The following is a 17,248-nucleotide window of genomic DNA, read 5'->3' as shown; positions in this document are numbered from 1 at the left end:
ACACTGCTTCCCATAGGCAGCATAGTCAAAGCAGGCCGCTTCCCATCGGCAGCAGGCAGCACAGTCACAGCACGCTGCTTCCCATAGGCAGCACAGCCACAACAGGCCGCTTCCCATAGGCAGCAGGCAGTACAGTCACAGCACGCTGCTTCCCATAGGCAGCACAGTCACAGCAGGCCGCTTTGCGTAGGCAGGAGGCATCACAGTCACAGAACGTTGCTTGCCATAGGCAGCACAGTCACAGGAGGCTGCCTCCCTTGGGCAGCAGGCAGCACAGTCACAGCAGGCTGCTTCCCATAGGCAGCACAGTCACAGCAGGCTGCTTTTCATAGGCAGCACAGTCACAGCAGGCCGCTTCCCATCGGCAGCAGGCAGCACAGCCACAACATGCCGCTTCCCATAGGCAGCAGGCAGTACAGTCTCAGCACGCTGCTTCCCATAGGCAGCAGTCAACACAGTCACAGCAGGCTGCTTTCCATAGGCAGTACAGTCACAGCAGGCTGCTTCTCTTAGGCAGCAGCACAGTCACAGCAGGCTGCTTCCCTTAGGCAGCAGCACAGTCACAGCACGCTGCTTTCCTTAGGCAGCACAGTCACAGCAGGCTGCTTCCCACACGCAGCAGAGCAGCACAGTAACAGCAGGCTGCTTTCCATAGGCAGCACAGTCACAGCACGCTGCTTCCCATCGGCAGCAGGCAGCACAGTCACAGCACGCTGCTTTCCATAGGCAGCACAGTCACAGCACGCTGCTTCCCATAGGCAACAGGCAGCACAGTCACAGCGCGCTGCTTCCCATCGGCAGCAGGCAGCACAGTCACAGCACGCTGCTTTCCATAGGCAGCACAGTCACAGCACGCTGCTTCCCATCGGCAGCAGGCTGCTTCCCAACCATAGGCAGCAGGGCAGCACAGGCCAGCGCGCTGCAGGCGCCGCAGCAGGCCACCGTTCCTCGGGCAGGGAGCGGTGTTCTCGCGCACCTGTCACGCGCACATGCACTCACTGTGACTTCCGGTGCAGGCCCTGTTCTTCCAGCTGCTGGGAGCAGCCGACATTACTATTATAGTATCCGAGCCCCAAGCATGGGACGGGGCAGGGTGGTACTAATTACTGGGAATGAGACACGGCCTGCACTCATTCATAAATCCATCTCCGGGGAGCCGTGACTTCACTGTTAGGAATGTAGCACTCCGTAAACCACAGCAGGGCTGACCGGGGAGCTGCAGGTGGCTGCAGATTGTATCAGAGAGAGGAAGGGCGCGAGGCTGGCACCGAACCGCGGATACGTCATTCCCATAGGGGGCGGGATGTCCCAAGAGAGCATCACACCCCAAGGGCTGGGATCTGTGGGGTACCAGCTCTGCAGTAAGGCCCAGCTGCCGACCTGTGCTGCACAAGCCCAGAGTATGGTCCGTTACCACGGGCTAGCTCTGCTCCTGTATAACACTGGGGTATGAATTGTCACATGAAGGGAGACCTTGCTGTCCAATAGCCAAGGATGATTCATGTCACCCGAGTAACCTCGTCTCGAGCCCTAGTATTGGCTACTGGACAGAAGCATGAGACCGCTCATCTACGAGACCCAACAGCCCAGTGTGATCTGAGACACGTAAAGGACACCAGTGCAGATCTGAAAACTGAAGGCAATTCAGGAAAGCTGTTTTTTTGGCTTTGTAATAATAAACAAATGTACTTCCAAGACACACCAGGCTTGGGATGCTGGCCCCAAAACCAGGTCTGATAGAAATCACCGTCATGGCACGTCGGAGCCAGGGAGAGCTATGTAAAAGATGTCTAATGTTGGGTACCACATGGTCACCCCAAGGATAAGTCCGGCTTTCTGGGGGTTTATTCTATTGTCAAAGACCAGAGGGTGTGTGTCACCTGACGCACTGTTCCCCTGCATAAAGCATGCACGTGTCAGATAGGCAGAAGCTGAGAGACAAGTCTGTTCTTTAGCCTGAATCAATGTGATCTGTGTAACCTGAGAGTTTATATTGTACAGTTCTGTCAACATCTGAAACCCTCCTGGTAACGTTTTAGGGCCACTGGCCTGCTGTTTATGTGTGTGTGTGTGTTTCTCTCTGCTGGGTAAGGCCACAAAAAACGGTTACATTTTTTGTGCTTCTAGGAGACCAATTTTGCAAATGGGGGTACGTAGTTGGAGGAGTAGGTTTAAAGAACTGCTGTAAACTTAAGGATGGTATGCCCACCCCCTCACACGAGATATTTATGTAACAGATTGAAACAGCTCACTCAGGAGAGAGATGCTGTAACAGGTGAAGGCAAAGTTTGTGTTTCTTTGCAAACAGAATATTACGATGTTCTCGGGTACTTTTGTCCTGCGGTGAAGTTTCAAAGATTTCTGTTCTCACTTTGTGAAGTTCTTCTCTACGTAGGTCCCCATTACAAAGGTGCAGGATTACTACATCAGTATTTCCTAATGCACATTTACCCATCACCTGGCTTTCGGTAATGCCGGGGTCGGATGTTGGAATATTGCTGTGTTCTGAGTCAGAACCAGAGGATGCCATTAAAAATGGGCACCTGCTGAGGAAAAGCAGAGTAACCACACCTGACTCCCAACTGCCCACTCGTGGACCATTCCCCGCCCAGACGTTTCACTGGCTTCCAGCGGGTGAGTTTTCAGGTGGGATACACTAGGAGAGTGTTATTACATGAGTTACTTTCTCTGAAAGTTTGTAGTTGAAGACCTATTTTCTGATAAAAGGTATTGCAGAGGAAAGATGGACACTAACTTTTTATGCTAAACATAACTTCTGCAGAACCATTTATGTATCATTAGCAGATATGAGGCAATACATAATTGCAAGAGACGGGATTTTCTTATAGATATTCCGAAGGCAAAAACTTTGCAAACTTCGGAAAGTTTGGCACTTTTCATATAATGCATGAATGTCGGATAGCTGCTGTCCAAGGCCTACTGTCCACATAATCTAACCTTGATTTGTAGCCCAGAGAGGGTGTGGCCGGGTCTTCTTACCCCTTCCTGTGCAGAGAATGTCTCTCCTGTTCAGCCCCTCTGGATACCCGGGTGTTCAGGCTTGGCTGTCTGGGGAGCTGGTACCTTGTGTGCAGAAGCCGAGTGTTTCCCCCTGGTGTATGAAATCTTCTTTTCAAAGGGGATTGGGAGCCCCGCCCCCACCCCCGTACCCCTTCGAAAGGTGAAACCCTGCCCACGGAGCCCTCGCCAGCCCTCCTCTATGGTCAGGCTTTGTGATGATAGCACCCCTCTCTGCAGCGTAATTAATGGTCTCAATTAAAGATTCCCGCCAACAAGCTCTTCCTTTCTCACAATCCATCACTCCCCGGGGAAGGAAATCAAAATGGTGGGTGGGGGGGAAAGGGAGGTGGTGGGGGAGCTGAAGAGTAATCCTGCAGCCCACCCTGAAACGTTAATAATGGATTTCGGGGATTTATTGAAACATCGATCAAGATCTTTCTCAAGCAAATACCTCACACATGATGCTCTTCTGTTAACAACCCCCCCCACCTCGGGTCGGGGGGAGCATAGAAATCTCGGACCCCTAAAAACACAGATCGGATTTATTACCTGTCTGGGTGGAGGTCTCAGAGTTCACTCGGATTCTGCCGTTTTTTCTCACAAACGTTTCAAAAGTGTGCACACAGAAAAGAGTCCTTAAGGACAAAGGCAGAAGTTTTCAAATAAACAAAAACACTTGGCTTGTGTTTTCTGAAAAAATTGTGTTTAGTCCAGTTCTCATATGTAGTTTTTGCAACTATGACTGCTCCAAAAAAACAGAGCGCACGTTGTCCCACAGTGACGTCCCGATCATGCAACAACATACTAAGAGAGGACACACAATCGGGCAGCGATCGCACCATCTGAGCTTTCATCCCTAGAAGCAGAATACATTACCTCACTGCTGACGTCACCTGCACCATCAAACTGCCATCCTCCGAAAGAGAGCACACTTTGCATGCATGGGACCTCCCCAGGAACCACCAGCCTGGGAAGCAGAACAGATTTTGGCTGCACAATAAGACCGCGTCCTGTGAAAAAACGCAAAATATCACAGTTTGAGAGATCAGTTTAAAGAAACAAACACTGTCTCATTAATGCACCAGCAGCGTGTCCACGGCCGGAATAAGACCTTTAGAGGCCCTAAGCACGTAAAAGAATTTGATGCCCCCATATCTATCTAGTTCAAAATGTAAACAAAATTAAACCGTAAAATAAAATTGTATTTTTCGAAACGAAGCAAAACTTACAGTAAAATGGAAAATAATGTTTATTTTTGTTTACTTCCACCTTGTTTCTAGGTTCAGCTGCACCATTTGCAGTTTTGCACCATATGATCCACGGTAAATCTGTCAACACAAAATTTCTGTAGTTGTGGTACCACCCTCTCCCCCCCACTCCCTTCCCTTGATGCTATAAGCACCTGATTATTTTGCTTAATGGTTAATCCAGCCTTGTGCTTGTTTAACCATCAACCTTAGAAACAGGCCACATCACCTGTGAACTGAGAGAATGTAGCCTTACAGCCAGAGCGGTCGACCTCGAAGCTGGGGACCAGAGGGATCGACCTCGAAGCTGGGGACCAGAGCGGTCGACCTCGAAGCTGGGGACCAGAGCGGTCGACCTCGAAGCTGGGGACCAGAGCGGTCGACCTCGAAGCTGGGGAACCGGGTTAGAGACTCAGCAACAACGCTCAACATCCTGTGATTCTGGGCAAATCACTTGATCTCCCCGTGCCCAACAAAAATGAATGTGTCCTTGTGTAACGGAACTGGTGCTTATGTAAAGCGCTCTGATACCCGATAACTTCGGGTTTAGTTCGTGCTATAAAAAAAAACCCTACTGCTCCACTTATTTTTTTTTCTAAGACTGGTTTCAATTCAAACCCACATGCAGTATATTTTCATTTTTATGGCACACTTTGAAAATGTATTATGTATGTATGTAGAGGTTTTTGTTTAACGCAAAGCTAGATGGAAAGCAACTTAGCTCATGCTAGTTGCACATATCATTGGCTTGTGACACAATTATGTGGATAGGTGCACATATCATTGGCTTGTGACACAATTATGTGGATAGTTGCACATATCCTTGGCTTGTGACACAATTATGTGCATACTCTGAAATATAGAAGAGAGATTGCTGCAAACCCCAAATACCCTGAGTTTTGAGATGAAAGCAAATGCTGAGATATCAAATGAACCCAACATGCTTTCTCTTAGACTATAATATGCTGTGTTAGAACGTGTGCTGGGGCTATATGAGAATAGCATGACATTGCACCAGGGACTAGGACATCCTATTCCATGCTGGGCCCCACAAAGTCTTACTGGAATGGTACCTCTGGCTCTTGCCACCTATTACAAGTGTTAGCTCCCAAAAACACTTGCTTCCATGCTCTTGTTGCCCATCGCTGCACCTGGGGATTCACATCTTATGGAGTAGCGACCATAACAGCAGGGTTTTGTCTCAAACAAAGATGTTAAATGGTAGCGGCACCTTCAGTCGATAACCTTCAAGTATTGCCCGGCGGTAATCGCCTCTTATACCATTCGATAATTAACCAACAAAAGAGGCAGGCGCCGGAGACTGGAAGGCAGGAAACAAAGTTTTATTCCGTCGGAGCAGAACACGTCAGATCGGACAGCAAGGTATCGTCTCGAGGTGCTCTAACCACATCTCTGAGGCCTGGCCTCTTATACACAGGTTTATTGCTTTATTACACGTGATACATTCTTGTTGAGACTTTGATGTACGGAAAGACATCCTTGGAATCCCCACTTCAAGCTTGTTCCCACACATATCTACAGTAGAAGTCCCCACCCCACCCACAGTAGGAGATGGCTATCACACAGCTGGACATTCCGCCAATTCCCGGGGGTGTGTGCGACTGTTCGGGTCTCAGGGGGTGGGGGCCTTGATCTACTGTAATCCCTTTGATGTGAGGTGTTTCCCTTACAGTAGGGGCAATAAACTGCATCCGCAGGGCTAGGTGATGGCCTGGGATCGGTTCGGACAATCGGGCGCAGAGGAAGGGGGTTATCAAAAGGATGTATGACCATGTATGGGATGGAAGGAGGTGTTGGTCAGGCGCGGGATGTGGTTCCATGGCAGGGTCGCGCAGAAGGAGAGGGTTTATGGCCCATGTATGAGAGAGCGGGGGGGGTGGCCGGCGCGCGGGGGATGTTTGCAGCGCCTGAGGGGCACGCTGGCGATCGGCAATGAGACCATGGTGCCTAAAATGGCCGTCGCGCGTTTTCTGCGTGTGGCGCTTGGGGAGAGACAAGATGGCGCAGATAATGTTCAGATACGAACTAAATTTCCACAGTCCTCCCTTTTAACATATCTCGCCAGCTTGTTTAGTTCGGATCTATCCCCATAATACCACGTACTTCTATTTCGTACAGGGCTTTCATTCGTTCTGCTTCAAAGTTCAGAGTCTTAGGGCAGATGTAGTTCGTGAAAAGTGAACATAAAGGTGGCAAGCACTGAATCCCCAGGCAACATCCACATAGAATCACAATCGGCATTAGGATAAACGTAAACAACCTCCACCCCCAGTTCTTTATTGAGTCCCAAAACCTATTCCCAAACGACCATCCTTCTTGTTCCTGATGCACCTCTGAGGAAAGTCTGTGGAGGTGTTCGATCGCCTTGTAGACGGAGGGTGAGTTGTCCGGTACGTAGGTACAACAGCTGGACCCAATGATGCGGCATGCTCCTCCACGATCAGCCAGAACCACATCTAGAACGAGGCGGTTCTGGAGAGCCACCAGGCGGACGGCCTGAAGCTCGGCGGTGTTGTTGGTGAGGATGCCAGCCGTAATGTTCATTGTTGTTTCGACTGCCTGGGTTAAGTGCCGGATGGCACGGCTGTTCGCCATTGGACCCCAAAGTGGGACAAGTCCTTTTACTGCATCCATGAACTGTGCTCCGGTGGAGTCGGCTTGCACAATGTCCTTGGCACGTTTCTGCCGGTGGTGGTTTGCTGGAGCCACATATGTTGGAGGAAGGATAAAAGCGATGTAACAGGTGCCTCCCCAGCCTTTCGGAAGCCAGGTGTAGGCCTTAGTACCACAGATGAAGTACATATTTGGGGAGGTAACAAAAGGAGGGTGGGTCGACTGAGTCCAATGTTCGGGTGATGAGACAGGAACTGCGGCCCACCGGCTGTGTTCCCAGACCTTCGAGGCACACAAGACCTGTGATGTTGATGACGGACAGAGCCACTGTTAGGGTGGCGGCCGTTCGTTTCCGGAGGTAAGAGAAGGTGGGTCTGGCTGGGTTGTTGAACACCTGCATTTCAACTCGTTCTTTGGCAGGGATGTCCATATGAAAGGAAGTGTTTGATCTTATAGGACAGAAGGGAGCAGAAGTTTTTCCAGTTTTGTTCAGCCAGAACCCATGGTAGAAGTGTGACACAGTTTTGCTGGAAGTGGCATTGTCCTTGTAGCTTTCTTGCAGGAGGATTAGCCAAGCGAGGCAGGAGCCATGGACAGAGAAAGGTGAGGGGATGAAAGGGATAGAGTGTCCAGTGGCATGCGGTAGCAATCCACAGATCCAGCAATTAGTGGCATTGGTGGCAAGATTGTGTTGGTGGAGCAACTGGACGAAAGAGTTATTCCAGAACTCCTTACGCCTTTCTCGCAGTTGGGGAGAAAGCGAGATCAAACGGTGTTCTTTCATGGTGGTAGGTTGAACAGTGGTCAGCAATGTCTTATGAGCGGGTAAGCTCTCTTCCATGATCCAGAAGGTGGCCATGAGGAGAAGGCAAAAGAGAAGGGTAATAAAAAGCGCGATAGTCTTTGAGCTGTGCATCTTGTCAGTTTTTGGGTTTTGATAGTGGATCTTCGGACGTCCGGTTGCTTCCATCACCTTCATGTCGGGCGCTTCCATCATCTTCAAGGGACTCGGTAGCGGGCAGAACCACTGGCTTTGTTTAGTTTCTCTCCTGGAAGCCTTTTGAGGTGATTAGGCTACGGATCTGGGATCTCAACTTAGTTCGTGGTCTGCTTAGCCGAAGTTCCCTCCTTTCGTCGCAGGTTATACCCTTCTTTGGATGGCACAGTGGGGTCGGGATATTTCGTTAACTCAAGTGTCTCTGTATTCTGGTAGCAGCTCAGGGATGGTCGGTCTTTGTCCGGGGGTCCTCCTTGGCCGGTGATGTTGTCGGTTGTCGTCAGGGTCGGTGATACCTTCTTACAGTGATGTGCGTGTAGCCAGTTGCGCTTCCCCTCCACTCGAAGAGCTGTTCGGGTGGTGATCAAGACTTGCAGGGGGCCCGTCCACCGGGGCTCCAGACTCCTTGCACACTGGAAATTACGCACTAGGACGTAATCTCCGGGTCGGATATCGTGTCCGGGACCCCTGGAAGCATCGGGAATGGCTTGCAGCACCTGCTGATGGATAACAGACAATGTTTTAGTTAGGTTGTACAAATAGTCAGACATGAGGACGTCCGGGACGTCGCGAATGGATGTCGGTTTTGGTGCAGTCCAAAGGTTCATGGGCCGCCCGAAGACGACCTCGTAGGGGGTTAAGTGGTGTTTGGTGGGAGTGGAACGCATTGATAGCAATGCTAGCGGGAGGGCGTCTGGCCACTTCAATCCTGTGGTGGCAACTATTTTGGCTATTTTGAGCTTCAATGTGGCGTTATGTCGCTCAACCAAGCCTGCAGATTGGGGGTGGAAAACCGCATGGAACTTTTGTTTTACACCCAACCCTTTTAAGATGAGTTGGATAACTTCGGCTACGAAGTGGGGGCCGTTGTCGCTCCATAAAATTCAACAAAGACCGTAACGGGGGAAGAATTCCTTCAGTAGTACTTTTGCGGTAGTCATAGCAGTGTTGTCGCTGGTTGGGTAGGCTTCCACCCATTTGCTGAAGGCGCACACAACGACAAGAACGTACTTCAGGCTCTGGCACCTTTCTAACTGGATGTAGTCCATCTGCAGGACCTCAAAGGGTTGGTTAGGAACCCCAAACCCTCCCCGGGGTACAGCAGTTCCTTTACCAGGGTTGTGTTGGAGGCATACCAGGCATTGTTGGACCAGACGTTTGGCTGAGTCCGGGATCTTATCGTTGTGCCAAACTTTGGAGATGAGTTCGATCATGGGGGAAGACCCTATGTGTGCGGGGGAGTGTGTCATGATCAGCATGGGAATCAGGAATGAGTCAGGTAGCAACCATTTGTTTGTGTCTTTAGTCTGCCAGCAGCCTTCATCGTCTTTCAATCCTACCCGTGCCCATTCAGTCAATTCGTGTGGTGTGCTGGCTAATTGGATGTCCCTAATCGTTTCCCTGGCATCCTTCCATCTCTCAGTTTGTGACCTGGTCACCTACATACGTGTCGTGGACCTATTCTCGGCTGTGGTTCGGGCAGTAATGTCAGCCAGAGCATTTCCCTGTCCTATAATGTCTGTCACCTTCTTGTGTGCCTGGCATTTGATCACAGCCAGCCGTGCGGGGAGGAGGACTGCTTCGGTCAGGGCAGAGACTAGATCTCCATGTAGGATGGGTGTGCCATGGGAAGTCAGGAATCCCCTCTCCTTCCATAGGAGTCCAAAGTGGTGAACTACCCCGAAGGCCTACTGACTGTCGGTGTAAATGTTTGCGGTTGTCCCTGCTGCTAGGATGCACGCTCGTGTGAGAGCAATCAGCTCAGCCGCCTGTGCGGATCGCTGTGTGATGCGGGCTGTTTCAACAACTGTTCGGGCCGTGGTGACTGCATAGGCAGCTGAGGTGGTGCCGTCGGGGAGCTTGATGCATGAGCCATCTACCCACAGTTCTCCGTCAGGTTCCGGGAAGGCAGTGTCTCGGAGGTCAACCCTACTCTTGGTCTGTTCATCGGTGAGGGTCACGCAGTCATGTATAGGGGACGCATTGGGGTCAGTGTCAGGGAGAGGTAGCAGAGTGGCTGGATTCAGGGTGGTGCATCGCTTCAGCGTGATATGGGGTGCAAGCAGAGTCAGCTCGTAACCAGTCAGTCGTGCGCTAGTCAGGTGTTGAGTCTTGGTCTGGTTCAGGAGGGTGTCAACTGCATGGGGTACTAGCACGGTGAGGGGGTTTGAAAGCACAGTCCCCTCACTTTGTCGGATAGAGACAGCAGTGGCGGCTACTGCTCGAAGGCAGGCGGGCAAGGCTCTGGCTACAGGGTCGAGAGTGGCAGAGAAGTAGGTGCAAGGGCGTTGCTTGGGACCTATGGACTGTGTTAGAACAGACAATGCGCACCCCTCCCTTTCGTGGGTGAAGAGGGAGAAAGGTTTAGTGTAGTCTGGGGTCCCTAGGACTGGTGCTGAACAAAGGGCATCTCGTAATTCCTTGAAGGAGGATTGGCATTCGGGTGTCCAGGGGAGGGGGAAGGGGACGTCTTTGGCCAACAGGGAAAGCAGAGGTTTTACGATAAGACTGAAGTTTGGCAACCACTGTCGGCAGAAGGAGGTGAGGCCTACCAGGGACCGCACTTGCTTCTGAGTTTTGGGAACGGGGGTTTCTAGGATGGTCTGAATTCGATCAGGAGTAAGCTTCCTCCCATCTTTGGATAGGAGGTGGCCTAGGTATGTCACTTGGGGTTGGCAGAATTGCAACTTCTTCCTGGAGACCTTGTGACCGTTCTCCGCGAGGAAGTGGAGGAGGTGGATGGTGGCTGTTACTGCGAGTGGAGTGGTGTCGGCCGCCAAAAGAATATCATCGACATATTGTATTAACACCACTCCATCTGGTAGTTGGACTGCATCTAGTTGTCTTTTGAGGGCTTGGCTATAAATGCTGGGACTCTCAGTGTAGCCTTGGGGTGCCCTACAGAATCTGTACGAACGGGCTTTTAAGGTGAAGCCAAAAAGGTAGCGGCTGTCTGGGTGGATGGGGATGGAAAAGAATGCGTTCTTGAGATCAATAACAGTGAAGGTAGTGGCAGTGGATGGAATCAGGGTGAGGATGGTGGTGATGTCTGAGACTACGGGGTACTGAGGTATGACTACTTTGTTAACTTCTCGTAAGTCAACAATGAAGCGGTATGCTTTCCCATCTCCTTCGCCTTGTTTCTTTACAATGGGTAGGATAGGGCTGTTGCAAACATTACTGACTACTTCTTCTACCACTCCTGCGTCGACTAGGGACTGGATAATTTCCACCAATGCCTTCTCGCCTTCGGGCGATATCCGATACTGTGGAAGCTTTGGGAGCACCGCGTCCGGTCGGACGGTTATGTGTACAGGGTCGATCACCATGCGTCCTACGTCTGAGTCGGGTTTAGCCCACAGGTGTGAGGGTAATGTGTCGAGTAGGGACAAGTCAGCATCGGTTATAGAGAACATACGTCGCGTGAGTCAAGGCCTGAACAGATCTGGGTTATAGTGCAGTATAACTCGGACTCCGTCTGGGGAACATCTGATGGTAGCTCGGAAATGTTTTAGTAAATCAAGACCCATAATAGCGTCGGGGGTGTTGGAGGAGAGCAGAAACGTTGTGTCAGTGGTGTTATTTTCCAAGTCAAAGGAGATTGGTGCGGACAAGGGATTAGTGGAGGGCGTTCCATCGAAGCCTATTGAGGTTACGTATGAGCCAGACAAGGGTGCCCTCGGAATCAGTCGTTTAGATAATGCACTACGTGTCGCCCCGGTATCTACCAAAAATGGAGACTTTGTGCCCAAGACCTTAGCAGTGACGTAAGGACCTTGCTGGTCAACACGGAGTTCGACTGGATCCCTCCCTTGCCCCTGGCGGTCCTATGCGAAGTCATGGGCGTTTTCATAGTCGGACTGCTGACACTGGTTCTGTCGGGGGCGGTCAAAGGTGTTTGGTCTACCTGGCCTGTCGTTGGTGGTGTCGTTCGTGTACCCTCGTCCCTGTCCTCTATTTCTGGGGCTATTTGCTATGTCTCTATTCTTGTTCATATCCAGAAGGACCGGGCACTGGGATTTCCAGTGTCCAAACCCTTTGCAGAACGCGCACCGATTCTCGTCTAAGTCCCTGCGTCCACCGTAGGGTATGGGTGCATGGTCTCTAGGGGGTAGTTTTCTAGGAGCAGTCGGTTGGTAATTTCCCTTGGGAGGTTCCCTTCCTATGGTCACCCCTTGCAGCTGTGCGATCATTACCCTTTCCTTCAGTTCCTTTTTCTTTCTCTCGGACGCCCTATCGTTCTCATTCTTTTGGTGTTCGTAGTACTGGGCCATCTGGAGGATAGCCGCGGGTTTGGAGGCTGCCCAACTACTCTCGCTGGTCTGTAACTTCTGGGAGACGTCCTGTGACAGACCCTTCACATAATTCTGGACAAAGAGGTGATGTCCGGTTGCAGTGGCCATGTCCTGGCCACTATAATCGGAAAACACTGTTTGGAATCGAGAGAAGTATTCGGACACATCCTCCTGGGGTTTCTGGCGGCAAGCCGTCACTATCGACCAGTCTACCTTCCTTTCTGGGATTAGGGTCTTCAATTTCTGTACAATCTTGTCTGGGAGTTCCAATATGGCCTTTAGAGGTTTCTGTCCAGGTCCTCGCTGTTTGTCTATGGTATCGAGTTGTGCCCAGGTATATCCGAATGGCTCAGCGTGGTCGACTTTCCAGATTTGCTTCCACACATCCGCCGGCAGACACAACCCGAAGAACAAATCGATATCCGCCAAGGTCATTATAGTTGAACCTAAGGCCGTACCTAGTTCTGTGTAAAAGGCAGTCGGGTTCTTTCTTAAGTCGGGTAGGGTTTTTCTAAAGGTCAAGATGTCTTGTCGGTCCCATGGCTGATAGACCCAGTTATATACAACCCTTACCTTTGCATCTTGGTGGTTGATGTCGTCGTGTGTTCCCTGACCTCTTGGGGGGACCCAGTAAGGAGCAGCTTCCTTGATGGGCATCATGGTATCAGCTTTTCCTGCCTGGGGTTCAGTCGCTATGGGGGTCTCTGCCTTGGTTGTCTGTCTGTGTTCTTTAAGATGCCGGAAGACTTCGAGTGTACGAGTGAAGAGGTCCGTTACATCGCTCTCTCCCCCCTCCCCAATATCTACCTTCCTATACAAGGTCGCTAAGCCTTCGGGACCTCGATCCTGGTACCTATCCTCATAGGCATTCAGGATGTGATAAAGTCGTACGACAAAGTGTCGTCTGTGGTTGTCGGCATGCGAGTTATACATGTCTGTTACATACTCCTCACTTTCCTTCCGTTCTACTAGTGTTCTTACTACCTTATCGATTTTGGCTCGTTCATCCTTTGTTAGTCGATTCACTCTGGTGGAATCCCTCTTTCTCATCTCAGGGTCATCTAACGTTATTGCTAACGTTGTGTTCAGTACAAGTGGCTCGGCTGGCGCGGAGGCCGTGAGGACCGAGGCCCTGGTACTGCTTTCGCTTGCGTTCGGGGGTTGCGGGTGCTGCACTATGGGTTGGGAGGGAGCATATGGAGGGGGCATGTAGATGATCGGGGGATCTAATAGTAATTCGTCATTCACTCGTTGCTTGGAAGGTAACTCAGGGCAGAGCGTAGAGGAGGTCCTAACAGGGCACTGGCCTGATGTTTCAAACTCTTGTTTTAGTTTAGCTTCCTTTCTCTCCTTTATCTCTTCCTCTAACTTTCTAGCGGCAAGGTGAGCTGCCTTACGCAATTCCTTTTCTGCTTTTACTTCTTCCCTCTTTTTCCGTTGTGTTGCTTCTTTGCGCCACATGCCGATACTGTCAAGCATAGTAGGCGTCATTTTATTACTACGTAGAGCTATTTCTAGCGTTTCTATTTTATGATCATCAAAGGATCCCATCAGTGGCCACTGACTCTCGGGGTCCTTCTTTGTATATTTATGCCATAGTTTGCTATAAACTACGGCGACTAGTCCATATTTAGTAAACATGTCCTTATTAGGGGTGCCTTCCAGTGGAGCCGGATGGTTCATCTCTAAGAAGCGGTCCGGGCATAACCAACTACCAATCAGTGGGGAGAAGATAGGCATGACGGGTTACGGGTTACAATGGGGACAAAAGTCTGCACTACCTATCTTTTCACTGCTTGCAAAGACTAGATAAAATATCTCTATTCTACGTTATTTGCAAGTAGAGAATACCTCCAAAGAACCAATATCGAACAACCAGTGTTCGGACAATCAATCAATCAAATGGTGAGAAAGAGATAGGCACGACGGGTTACAACGGGGACAAAAGTCTGCGTTACCTACCCTTCACTATTTGCAAAGACTAGACAGAATATTTCTATTCTTCGTTATTTGCAAACAGAGAATATCTCAAAGAACCAATATTCTTCAAAACAATCAATGTTCGTACAATCAATCAGTGGGGAGAAAAAAATAGGCACGACGGGTTACAACGGGGACAAAAGTCTGCGTTACCTACCCTTCACTATCTGCAAAGGAAGAGAGAGTATTTCTACTCTTCCCCGTTTGTAGACAGCGAATATCTCAAAAAGAACAATCAAGTAAGCAATACTAGTATTTTCAATCAATCAATCAATCGTTTCGCAATTCGTCGTGTTACACGACCTTACCCGGACCGCATGGACAGTTTCTCGTCTTCCGCCTCCAGCGCCCGATCGTCCTCTACTCTCCGTATTTGCCGCGGCACTCCTGACGGTTCCCAGTCAGGACCGTAGATCACTCGAAAGAGGTCTGTTCGGAACCAGTGAAGTTCGGATGATCGGCTGCCAGACGAGGGTCTATCAGGCAGGAGCTCTTCCCGATCGTTGCAGTCATTCACTTTGTCGTCAGGACCTCTCCCACTGGATCCACGTGTCGCTGATGGGCCCCACGCTTGGGACGCCAATTGTTAAATGGTAGTGGCACCTTCAGTCGATAACCTTCAAGTATTGCCCGGCGGTAATTGCCTCTTATACCATTCGATAATTAACCAACAAAAGAGGCAGGCGCTGGAGACTGGAAGGCAGGAAACAAAGTTTTATTCCGTCGGAGCAGAACACGTCAGATCAGACAGCAAGGTATCGTCTCGAGGTGCTCTAACCACATCTCTGAGGCCTGGCCTCTTATACACAGGTTTATTGCTTTATTACACGTGACACATTCTTGTTGAGACTTTGATGTACGGAAAGACATCCTTGGAATCCCCACTTCAAGCTTGTTCCCACACATATCTACAGTAGAAGTCCCCACCCCACCCACAGTAGGAGATGGCTATCACACAGCTTGACATTCCGCCAATTCCCGGGGGTGTGTGCGACTGGTCGGGTCTCAGGGGGTGGGGGCCTTGATCTACTGTAATCCCTTTGATGTGAGGTGTTTCCCTTACAGTAGGGGCAATAAACTGCATCCGCAGGGCTAGGTGATGGCCTGGGATCGGTTCGGACAATCGGGCGCAGAGGAAGGGGGTTATCAAAAGGATGTATGACCATGTATGGGATGGAAGGAGGTGTTGGTCAGGCGCGGGATGTGGTTCCATGGCAGGGTCGCGCAGAAGGAGAGGGTTTATGGCCCATGTATGAGAGAGCGGGGGGTGGCCGGCGCGCGGGGGACGTTTGCAGCGCCTGAGGGGCACGCTGGCGATCGGCAATGAGACCATGGTGCCTAAAATGGCCATCGCGCGTTTTCTGCGTGTGGCGCTTGGGGAGAGACAAGATGGCCCAGATAATGTTCAGATACGAACTAAATTTCCACAAAGACTGTTTTTTTTTGTACCTCTTACTTTCTCTAACTCTCTGAATAAAGCCTCCTGCCAAGGCTGCAGGTGTTGGACAGTATTTGTAATAAGGGAAGTTCTCCTTATGGCTCATTTGATCTTGAACTGTTGTGGCTCGGCATCTTCATAGCAGCTGGTAACAGCAGTGGGAGCCTTCTGCACCAATGACTTTGTTGATTCATGGGTGACTGCCTACAACTCTACATTCAGACTGGTATGCCAATAAGTTTTAGGAAGAAGTATTTCACACACATCCACCATTGACTTGAGCCTTCTACTATATCTGTAATATTGAGGAAAGGATATAGCAGTATCAAAGGCGAGACTAAATGAGTTCCCCATGGGCCAGGAAGCTGGCTAGCCAGTTGGGCTGAGATCAAAGGTTTGCCTCCAAACCATCTTTGACTTTGAATTATTGCATACAATAGATATGAATATCCAGCCAAAGGCATCACTTGAAAATAAATAACACTTTAACGGAGACACTAACATTATAGTAAAATATGTTTAAGAAGACTGGGGACAGCGTGAAGAGACACATATTCAAAATTAATTAAGGATGATATGCTTTGACTTAGTCCCTTGCTCCATAATTCTCTGACGTTGTAATGCAAGACATAGGAATTTTATTTGTAATTCAAGTTCAGGACTTTAGGAGCCCCAAATATGGGAATTTTTGGACCTTTTCAACTATATGTGGTGGCTTTACTGGAAGAGCTGTGATGGGTTCCTAGTGAGTTGCTCTTGGTGCTGAAGGGGTTTGGAAGTATGTTTAGTTCCAAACATAGTCCAGATATAGATGAGGCACATCACGTTCAACCCACAATACAGTGCAACCCACTACACCACCAAGTGTATTAAGGTGTAGCTTGCTTCAGGGCTGTGTATCTTTCAAAATTCACTGTTTTAGGGTGGGCAACTTCAGCTCCCAACATATTATGGTGTCCAAGGACACATTAATTCCAAATATTTAATTTTCAAGGCCATAATCATATGTGAACTGCTCCAGTAGGGTCCCCTCGAAGAGGAACCAGGGTTGGCTTTTCCAAATTGATGCAGAGCCCAGATGCCTTATCATATGCCACTGGATTCAAGCTAACCTGGCTGATGAGGGGTGTTACCCCGAAACCGGTCCCAGGATCCTCGTTTCCGGTCCAGGGAAGATATGACTTGGCAGTTCGGGCTGGACTGTTGCCATGAGGAACAGGGTTAAGAATGATTTGCATATGGTTGGGTATGAACTGGGGTGACAAAGTGAGCTAAAGAACAATGATGGATTCAACCCAGATCTGTGACTGGAGGTGAGTGTCTGAAAAGTTTAAGTGCTCCATCCATCATCTCCTTGTGTTTGCTTTGTTCGCTGTAAGTTGGCAGGGTATGCCCAGATGTGGGTCCCTTGCTCACTTTGCCACTGGATTCCAGATAGCCTGGCTGATGAGGGGTGTTACCAAGTAACCGGTCCCAGGATGTTTGTTTCCGGTCCAGGAAGTGCCTGGCTTGGCAGTTCAGGCTGGACTGTTCCCACGAGGCACAGGGTCAAGACTGATTTGAATATGGCTGGGTCTGAACTGAGGTGACAAAAGTGTGCTAAAGAACGATTATGGATTCAACCCAGGTCTGTGAC

The 17,248-nt window shown here is 49.9% G+C and overlaps 1 protein-coding gene across 6 annotated transcripts in view; it reads right to left on the bottom strand.

Annotated features, from left to right (window-relative positions):
• STRA6 (signaling receptor and transporter of retinol STRA6) overlaps nucleotides 1-17,248 on the bottom strand; it is a 311,887-nt gene that overhangs the window by 232,666 nt on the left and 61,973 nt on the right. For 4 of the 6 annotated variants that reach the window (XM_085643894.1, XM_085643895.1, XM_085643890.1 and 1 more), the window contains exon 2: nucleotides 3,898-4,031. The exons of 1 other annotated variant lie outside the window; for it this stretch is intronic. In XM_085643894.1, coding sequence (XP_085500020.1) covers nucleotides 3,898-3,923 — 26 coding nt within the window. In that variant the 5' untranslated portion in view covers nucleotides 3,924-4,031. Of the gene's footprint in view, nucleotides 1-3,000; nucleotides 3,105-3,897; nucleotides 4,032-17,248 lie in introns of those variants that run through there. One more of the 6 variants, XM_085643891.1, reaches the window with a different exon arrangement.

The sequence above is a fragment of the Triturus cristatus genome, chromosome 3_1 (genome assembly GCF_964204655.1).
Source record: "Triturus cristatus chromosome 3_1, aTriCri1.1, whole genome shotgun sequence".
In the NCBI taxonomy this organism is placed as follows: domain Eukaryota; kingdom Metazoa; phylum Chordata; class Amphibia; order Caudata; family Salamandridae; genus Triturus; species Triturus cristatus.
This window is presented reverse-complemented; position numbering and strand designations above follow the sequence as displayed.